The sequence below is a fragment of the Fusarium tjaetaba genome (assembly GCF_013396195.1).
Source record: "Fusarium tjaetaba strain NRRL 66243 chromosome Unknown NRRL66243_c0000009, whole genome shotgun sequence".
In the NCBI taxonomy this organism is placed as follows: Eukaryota; Fungi; Ascomycota; class Sordariomycetes; order Hypocreales; family Nectriaceae; genus Fusarium; species Fusarium tjaetaba.
Window position 1 is genome coordinate 50862 of NW_023501205.1, and position 9947 is coordinate 60808.

General features: G+C 46.5%; 3 protein-coding genes across 3 annotated transcripts; 2 read left to right on the top strand and 1 right to left on the bottom strand.

Moving 5' to 3' along the window:
• Nucleotides 1-637: 637 nt before the first annotated feature.
• On the top strand, nucleotides 638-3641 carry FTJAE_182 (actin filament organization app1; the record flags this gene model as incomplete). The annotated part of the gene is made up of 4 exons (XM_037347949.1): nucleotides 638-1286; nucleotides 1338-1737; nucleotides 1786-1940; nucleotides 2785-3641. 4 exons carry the CDS (start codon nucleotides 638-640, stop codon nucleotides 3639-3641), a joined length of 2061 nt encoding a protein of 686 aa, XP_037212709.1.
• A 334-nt stretch (nucleotides 3642-3975) lies between these two features.
• FTJAE_183 (DUF636 domain protein) lies at nucleotides 3976-4599 on the top strand (the record flags this gene model as incomplete). Its single annotated transcript, XM_037347960.1, has 3 exons — nucleotides 3976-4083; nucleotides 4137-4152; nucleotides 4205-4599. 3 exons carry the CDS (start codon nucleotides 3976-3978, stop codon nucleotides 4597-4599), a joined length of 519 nt encoding a protein of 172 aa, XP_037212710.1.
• Nucleotides 4600-5996: 1397 nt separating this feature from the next.
• FTJAE_184 (uncharacterized protein) lies at nucleotides 5997-6572 on the bottom strand (the record flags this gene model as incomplete). The annotated part of the gene is made up of 1 exon (XM_037347971.1): nucleotides 5997-6572. The coding sequence occupies one exon, from the start codon at nucleotides 6570-6572 to the stop codon at nucleotides 5997-5999; it is 576 nt and encodes a 191-aa protein (XP_037212711.1).
• Nucleotides 6573-9947: the final 3375 nt, after the last annotated feature.

The following is a 9947-nucleotide window of genomic DNA, read 5'->3' on the forward strand; positions in this document are numbered from 1 at the left end:
GCAAATCCAACATCCGAGAGGTCAACTGTAAATATGATGCCAACATGAACACACTTCAAGGCCCCCCGACTCCTGTTTTTAACAGAATTGTAGCACAGCCCACTGCAAGCCACAGTCAAACGGTCCAATCTTGACTTTAGACGGGTCATTCTTCTAGGAATAGCGCCCACGCGGGTAAATCTCCACCCCCACAAGCCTTGGAGATCGGCGTCGCTAGTATCACGCAGCGACGTCACAAGTCCAAGACCTTAAACAAAGCACGTCGCAGCCTCTATAAACAATTTCCTGCGCTATTGATTTGATCTTCATATGAGGTCACGTATATTAGAACCAAGTCCTGAGCTGCTGGCAAGTCCTTAACACACGCGCTTTCCTCCTGTGACTGAGACCTTGAACCTTCTTATCTCTTGTAATCCATGAGACCGCCTCCTCGAGAGTACCTTAAACATAAAACATTGTCTCGCTGCCTATTTTTTGCACTTTCACGCCCTGAAACCTGACCTAGACATCCACGAGACCTTGCGGCTCCTGATACTGCCTCGCTGCTCCTAGGACTCATACAGCACGAGACCTCATTTGCCTCCCCAAGGCAACTCATCCTATAGTATATATCTTTAGCTCGTTATTGCATTCCAAGATGGCGGACAAACTAGACTTTGATCCAAGCGCTTTCGCAGCCGATATGCAACTGCGCACTCGAAAGACCCGAAACTTTGACAAGATCGAGCACGATCTGCCCGATCCCAAATCCGCTGCTTTTCAAAAGACACAAGCTACTGCTCTCTCAGCACCTGTCAATGTCTCAGCCTGGCTCTCGCGCTTTGCACAATGGAACCCCTTCGGAAAAGCCGTCGATGCTGGTGATATAGTGTGGTTGATGGACAACACGGCGTACCGAAACCCTGAGACCGACCAGTGGGAGGCCGAGTTTGTCGCTGCAGTATTCGAGAACGAGCCTAAGTGTCGCGTGGCGGATATAGTGTCTGGAATTGCTTCAACATTGGGTTTGGCGGACGATGCGGCCGAGCGCGACGTTATCGAGAAGAGAATCATCCCGTTCCTCTGGGATATTCAAGCAGCGAGAGTTTTCTGGATCGAGCATAAGAAGAAGGAGATTAAGTTGGGACCGACGAGTATCAATGGTATTACCACGAGCGTTGAGCCTCTTCATCACGCCCATAAGGGGTCGGTAGTTGATGCTACGGCGTTGGTACCTCAAGGCACTCAAGGCCTTCATGACATGCAGACTTACTATGCTGGACCTGAGGGTTGGGCCATCATATCCGGTATGTTTCTTCAGTTATGGGTTATCAGCAATACAGACTAACATGGCTCAGATGTCGACGACACCATCAAAGTCACCTTGACCAGCGATCCACTAGGCATCCTCAAGACCACCTTTGTCGACGAGCCAATACCAGTTCCTGGCATGCCCGAGCTTTACTCAGAGCTTCAGACTCTTCTCCCTCGCGATACTCCTTGGTTCTACCTCTCAGCATCCCCGTACAACCTGTACCCTCTTCTTCGAGAATTCAGAGACCGCTACTTCCCGCAAGGCACATTGATCCTCCGAGATTCGAGCTGGCGCACGGTGGCAGGCTTGTTGTCGGCGCTGACAATGGGAACTGAGGAGTACAAGGCAGACCGCATGAAGAAGATTCACTCGTGGCTACCAAAGAGAAAACTCATTCTCATCGGTGATTCAACACAATCCGATCCCGAGGCATATGGCGAGATGTAAGTAGCCCGCACTGATATAGTACCGCTTGACTAATTCGCTTGTAGCTATCGAACATTCCCAGGCTGGGTCAAGATGATACTCATCCGCAAGGCCACAGATGTCGCTGCTATTGGCATTGAAGAGAAGAACCAGCTGGAGAGATTTGAAAAGGCATTCAAGAATGTACCAGTTGAAGCGTGGCATGTTTTTGAGGAACCGAGTGAGTGTAGGAACATTGTTCGGGATGTCGTTCGTAAGAGGACTTGAGAAGTCATTGTTTTCACTATTAGCAATGGAATTATGCGAGGGAGAATGGGAGTGTTGTATAGCTGCACACGATGCGCACTGGATTATCATAGAAGGGTCAAACTGTTTTATTGTTTGGGGGTCGTTATGGGCCATGGCAAATGATGCGTGTACAATTTTGGATCATTAGATAGGTAGATCCTTATTGATGTCCTTAAGATTCTTCATGCTTGCAAGAGAAATTTAGTTAAATAATTGAGATACAATTTGTTCCAATCTTCGATATCAGAGGCTTCGGAAGGGGGATAGAAATCGGTTCGTCTTCGTCACTCTATCTAGGATCCCAGACTATTCATTCTTTTAACGTGATAACCTCGATGCTCGTGTGGCTATGCTATGAAGCGCAATTGAATGCAAGCTGTAGATCAGAGACAGGGCGGGTGGCATATTACACCCAATCACAACAAATGGCGGCGGCGGACCATTGCTTGAACCAACATGCAGAAGTTGATGTTACATATATATTGAGCCAACCACTAATTGATCTGCAAATTATTTGGCCTGTTATCCTGGCCGTATCCTGAAGCTATTAATATCTGTTGACTTTGCTGCCCGCTTCTCATTTTCTAGCGTTTCTCTCACGTCCCTGTAAGCCATATCCTTGTCTAACTCTCCTACGCCAACTTTCATTCCACTCGTTACAGCATAATGGCTATCAGATTCACCGATTGCTCGCTGCAGAACCAGTCTCCTTTTTCCAGATATGTCCCGCCAGAAATTCGTGATATGATCTTTATCGACTTGTTTGGCAAACGCAGACTTCATATTGAATGCGCTCCGCAGCCAAACGGCAACGCTCGGGGGCAGAAGGCAAGCCTCCGATGGACGCATTTTCATTGCTTCGGAGGGTCATGTCTACCGTTCCATTATGAAGAAGAAGAAGGATACCGGAAACATTATTTATCATCGGGGTTCATTCTTACTTGCAAGCGAGCGTAAGTCATCCACCTATCTTGTGCTCATTACGACTGTTACTAATGGCCATACTGCTGCTAGCTTTGAGCAAGGTATAAAGATTCTTTATCAGTCAAATACTTTCGAGTTTGAAGTTATGAGTGCATTCATGGAGTTTCAAAGAAATCAAATTGCTCCTGATCTGAATCATTTACTCACACACGTCGATACTCGAGTATCGATCGAATTCAACGATCTGGTCTGCTATGGAAGCGAGCTTGAAAAGACGGGAAGACCACAACCCATCAAGTTCACAATACTATGCCATACTCTGTCAAAGATGAGGCAAGATCTCAAGCTGCGTTTTCATGTTGATATGAGCAACAGGGAGCCCTGGCATAGGCACACTGCTGAGAGCAAAAGACTTGCGGGCCAGGCTATTAAAACCGGACTTGAGACGCTTGTTGGCAATGGGCGGGTCACTTGTGTGCTTCATGGTTGTGGCATGGATGGCTTCTCGGAACTTGTGAAGGGAATACGGTCGGAAAAGCTAGAGGCGGGACTGAAGCTTAACATGTGTCCTCACAAGCCTCCGAGCCGCTATGAAACGTCTTCTGAGGAGGAACAAGATGGCGACGCTTCAACTGATGGTGAGAGCAATGGTCAGGTTGATGAAGAACTAGTGACGAGTAGCAGTACTCCGTACTTGGAAGCAGGCTAGGTTGCAAGGTACCCAAGAAAGGTTGAGTCCCCATGTACATAGGTATACAACCCATAGCTGGGCAGTTCTCTGGGTGCAAGATCCCGGGGGTAAACTACACTTTTCCCCGTTCACTCGCTCTTATGAAAGTAGGACCAGAGTTGAGTGTGTATAGCGCCTTCATGTGTATGTCAAACCATGATTGGTTGTCTTGGATGCACGGGAATATCATCCAATCGGTTCTGGATCCTCATACACGCCTAAACCGACGGCATTTCGGTTTTCATCTCAATGGCCTTGGACTGTTATATACTCTAACTCCCACATCATCCATTTCGCACACTACAAGATCATCATGAACAATAACAACCAGGATCCCCCTTCTGCTATCACAGGCGGATGTCTCTGTGGTGCTATTCGGTACACCGTCAACTTTAACGAAGAGTACCCATGGCCACCAATTGTGAGTTGTGCTTGGATTATCTCTAATCACTTGAGCTAACTCATTACAAATAGTCATCAGCATGCCAATGTATGTCTATTCCTATCAAGAGACTCCATAATAACTAGCAAACATAAAACAGGTACCATGTGTCGCAAATGGACGTCTTCCCTGGTCGCCCAATTCCTTGTCATATCCCCGAAGCAAATTAGTCCAGCACTAAACACTTTCCTGTCATTCAAAGAGTACATTTCCTCGCCAGGCCGGTTCCGTGGTTTCTGCGGTGACTGTGGTGCGTCAATCGCATGGCGCTCAGCTGACTACACCCCAATATTTGATCTGTACTTGGGGACGCTGGATGAGAAATACCTGGTCGGAGATGGCGTCGTGGCTAAGACCCTCGCAACTCCGAACGGAACCCAATACTGGCTGCAGAATGCCGTTCATGGGGTTACTGATGTGCTTGAGGGTGGGAAGAAGTACAGTGAAGAAGGCCCCGACGGTATACGTGAAGCCAATGAAACGGTAGCCCCCTAAAACCACTGAAATATGGCGGTTTATTGCGGCAATGAAACGATATGTGAGGACCCGAAGTCTCTAGCATCTTCTGCACCTCTTCCGCAAAGCCGCGAGGCAGGATGACGAAAGCAGCACTCAGCTTTGGAAGTGTGAGAAATCGCCATAGCGCTTCAACAGTGTTTTCTTTGCAGGCCTGAGTGAAGGGCATGTAGTGATAGATCGAAAGATGGGGTAATAAAATGCCAAGCTCCACCTTGACATTGTCACGCACAAGACAACGACCCAGAGTCGAAATCAGCACATCAAAGTCTGGGATGGGCTTCTGTTCACCACCTTTAAGGAGGCACTCAAAGTGGTAAGATCGAATGTGGCGGACTATCGCCGTTGGGGTGTACGCAAAGAAATCGACGGCGTCGGATGGTGCGTTGAAGTAGAATGTGTTAAGTTGATAAAAGAGGTATGCTCCCTCGTTGAAGCTGTCCAAGTCAGTCGATCTATTCACCATGTAAACTTATAAGAGTACGCTTACGCCGCTTTACAGGTTAAGAGTATGTTGGTATGTATCTTTCCGCCATACATATATTCCATTCGACATTCGACACCACGGATCCCTCGTTCGTAAAATACAAGAACATGGGTACTGGGTGATCCGAGAAGCTCGCTGTAGATAAGCTGCCTAATATCGGGATTGAGCTTGGTGAAGAATAGTGACTTCTGGGGAGCCTCTCCATATTGCTGCAACCGAGACGATGGCATGATCAAGGTAGGAAGACCTTAGTCTTACTCAATGAAAAGACTTATGCAAGTTGTTCCCAAGGTACACAAAAGTTTGGCTAAGCTTTCATAAGCTGGATGATACTTCTTAGGCTATAAGTAGTTGTCTTAAGCTTCTTTACTTCATCAGAGTACATACCTTTTCAGATGTCTAACTTGGTAGTTGACAGTTGAGGTTTGCTCAAAGAGGCTTTCCAGTGTTGATGGTTCTGAGGGGATCCAGGAAAAGAAGGATAAGGAGAAAGAGAAAAAGAGAAGAAGAGGAGAATATAAAATTCAATACATAATAGCTCATAATCAAGGCATCAAGATTATGATCAGTGAATGAAACCGGATTGTCCATTAATAAACAGTTTGTGGCAAAGGATAAGGGGACACGTCTGCTGAATTCACGTCTGACACGGTTTGGTCCTTTGAATAAGGCCTTCGCAGTCACATCGTTAAACGCTCGAGCTAGAACCGTCACTTTGTTCCAATGTCGGTGTACAAAATTACATTAACCATTGCATTGTCAACAGTGACCTTGAATGGCTCCATCCAAGAAATCAAAGAAGGATGGCTTGGCTATGGAGGCTCATGTGTACAGCTTTAGAAGTTAAATTATAACGATTTCGCTCATCTGCTTTGGTTGATTCATGTCATCAGAAGTCGCCTTGTGTGGGAAAGATATAGAGACCATGGTTCTCGTCATCGGACTCCGGGTCTTCTTCCTCACCCTCCTCCTCCTCTTCTTCAGGGCCATCATCGATTTCAATCCGGCAATCGACATCCTCCCAAAGCGCAGCATCGACTTCTTTATCGCACTCCACAGTATCATTCATTGCTTCCGGCAGATGCAACACGAGTAGTTCAACCTTGCCCTTGCTGAGACCACCCCGAAGAAACATTCTAAGACATTTCAACATCATCTGGCAGTCCTTCTTCAAGTTCCCTTGGGGAGCTCCAAGACAAGGAAGGAGCATTCGCACTTCAAGGCGCTGTAGTAGCAAGGATCTAGGCAATGCAGTGGACAAGTTGCAGAGGCTCTCGTGGGCATCGTAAACGGCCGGGCATTCGAGTTGTAAGCTGATTGACCGAACATATTTCTGCTTGGCGTTGAACCAGGAGCTGAACATTATGTAATCCTGCGGATTATCGAGGATGAGTCTGTTCGTACGATAGAGCAGAGGAAGACCGCTCTGATAGCTGCAGTCTGCCAGCTTGAACTCAATCATCATATCTGATGCATTATACTCACGCCCATTTGCAGGTAAACATAATGTTCGCCGACAGAAAACACCATTTGTGGTCTTCTTCTGAGTGTGGATGGATAGGTACCTTTGACCCTTTCCTGCAAATGCAGTGATACCAGCCCGGGATCCTCGAATGTTTGGGGTGGCCCTCACGCTTGAGCTGCTCACTGCTTTGAAGAAACTTGATGTGCACTTTTGACTCTCCAAATAGATAGATGAAGATTTGCCGTCTGAGCTCCGGGGATAGCTTCGTAAAGAACAAGGAGTCCCTCTGGGCATTACCCTTCTCGAACTCCAACCCCATTTTGGGGAGGTTCGTGAGGTTTTTGCGGCGTTGACGGTGATGCGAGAGAAAAGATGGAGGAGAAAGGTGAGAGGAGTGAGAAGTAGAGCGATAGGGAGAAATTATAAAGCATTTAGGGCCTGTTCAAAAAGTAGGTAGATCCATGGCAGTGTTTGCCGGTGCTTTAACATACCGAGTTGACGCATCTATCATTTATGCCTGTGGGATGTCTTGCTTCATCCATTCGGATTCACTGGAAACCAGCCCGAGCCTTGCCTTGCCTGTATCTACGTTTAGTTACTTACTTGCTACATATCACACTCGCTTACCTTTCGGTTACATGCTGATGAATTTAGTCTTCTTATTCACTAAGAACCTCTGTCATACCATCACTTCGAGCCAGCCTCGCTGTAAGTCGTTTCAGGGGCGACTTTCAGGCTGCATCTGGGCTTTCAAAGTCACTACCTCAGCTCTAAACTCACCAACTAAATCAATTGACATGTGAAGTGCATAACCCCCAATATTTACCTGTAAGAGTCACTGTTTCAACATTTCTGTGGTTCTATATGATACAGCGTGCAGATTATTCGTTCGAACTTGAAGCTGTCCTCTCCTTCTAAGAACAATGTGAACCATACTTAAAACCAACCCTCACCTGTAAGTCGATCCAGCATAATTTACTGACCACTACTGACAGTTTAAAAGTCTATACTCGCCTTCACTGGTCATGGAGCCCAGATTCTGCGCACAGTAGTAGTCCCATCGGGAGAGATCATACGTGTTACGAAGCTCTACAGGAAGTGGACGGCACATATATTTCGAGTTGTTTGGTCGTTCGAAAGTTCAAGTCGCTCTATCTTAGTCCACAGAATCGAGAAAATATCTCTATCAGCCTGACCCGACGGGTTGTTGGCGCTACCGCAGATGCGATGAGATTTCACCTCCTCGAGTGGCCAATGAATCTCCCTCCCTTTCTGCCAAAGTCCGGGCAATGCCTAGAGGGAATGAATCTTGACTTTACATGCTCACAATTGCGAGTCCTCCTATCTTAATGTATTGCCGGCTAGAAAAAACACTGACAACGTTTCCGCCCAGGTACAGCCAGGCTCTCCTAACCCTCCTCTTGAGTACCATGGGTTTCCACGATCCAAAGCCATCTCGTCTTTACGTGCATCAACTCCCTTCAGAGAAAACACTAAAGAGACTGCATCATTCGAGATCTATTACTCCTTTCATTTCAGTGAGCCAAGAGACATTTCTCAGCTCGAATGGCTCACTCCTGTCATTCCTGGACCTCTTTAGAATGATCAATTTACACCCTGCCGCGAGAAACTCTCCTTGTCTATGTTGTCCAGGAAAATACATCGAAACTGAGTACCGTTGCACATCTAGGTTGAAAAGAGCTTCTTGAACACGTCCCGGTGATTTATGTTCCAGTCGACAATGGGAGGTCATATCTTGTCGGGAAATTGAAGCAGGCAGTTTTAGGGGACGCTTCAATTTCTAGGTACTCAGAATACATCAGGTATTGACAGAATCCACGACTGGCTGGTGACAACAGTTGGAGGGCTTAGATATCCATATGTGAATAGATGTTTATTGGCCTTCAGTGTAAGTCAAAATGTCTACAGTGGCAACGCCCTCTTTGTAGTTGATTACAGGGGGTTGCTGTAGACTGACCAGTCAGATATTGGCTAGACGGCTTCCCCAGATGGCCAGTTGAGGATATGATTGGTAGAAGCTCGTTCGTTATCTTATCGGTGTAGAGGGGTAGCAGCATACAGACAGAGATTTCTGTGAATTTGTCCAATTCTGATGAAGAGATGGAAGCTTCAGACTGAGTGAACAACAACAATGGGGTTGTCATGCCGTCAATTGCTTGTCAACCATTCTCTTCTTATTTTCATTGTTTACAGCATAGATTGAAATGTCGGTCTGACTATCATTCTTTCTCTACAATGTGACCGAGGACCAACAATGCACTCATGGCGGATAGACAGTGCCATCACATACAAAACCAAAAGATGAAAAGTCGAGATTCGAGCTCAAAATTTCCACCACGAGAGGAAACCTCCTCCTTCGATTTCACGTGCCAGCGGCATTACCCCAAGAGGACAAGGAGCGGGAACTTGATGTGAGGCACGAAATAAGCTAATCCAACAGATCCAATAGGAGCTCTCAAAGCGACACGATGCATGGAATAGAACAAGCACAGACCATTCCACGCCCGATGCCGGATCCCGGTGTAAGCGCTCTCGAAAAGACAGCGAAAGTGAAAGTAAGGTTGAGGTTGGTTGAGTGAGGCGAAGGAGGAGGAGGAGGATCTTTGAAACAACGAGTGAAGATTGGCAATGGATGGAAGATCGGGCCTTTTGCCTTTGGAAGTATTACGCGAGGTCAATTCCACCTCAAGAGTATGTCTATCCAGAGTCAGTAGTCTTGTCTGCAGAGAAGAGCATCGGGATTAGATGCCATTCTCATATGTCGTCAATAATCATTCAGACCTGATTAAACAATAACTTCAATATAACACCTATTGTATAATAATATCCATCCATAATAAAGAGACATCTCGTTGCATCTGTCGGACTCTCCTACCAAATCCACCACGTACTGTCCATTCTTCTTAGCGATGCTTCCCCAGGGACGGGAGATGCGACTCGGACAGTGGAGGCTGAGTACGTATCTTTTTGTTATTTTTTTACTCATAAACCACATGTAATCTGAATCTGTCATAGCCTGTTCTCGACACGGGATTGGTCAAAACACCATCTTGATTCAGAGATATCAACTTTTTTATTTTTCAACAGCATCAATCACAGCAACTGCAAAGACCAAAGACCAAAGACCGCGGGGGGACGAATGCCACGTCTTACGATTTGAACATCATGTAATTAAATATCTAGTCCACTTGTCCTTATTCTGTCATAGTCTTGAGTCGTAAGTATCTGTAAACAGATGAGTATGTTACCAACTCCGAATGCCATTATCAATCAGGATGATTTCCAATGCTCGCTGAATCCTTCGCTATTCGGCATTACCACTCCCCCCGTATTACCTCCCTCCCTCCCCTGGAG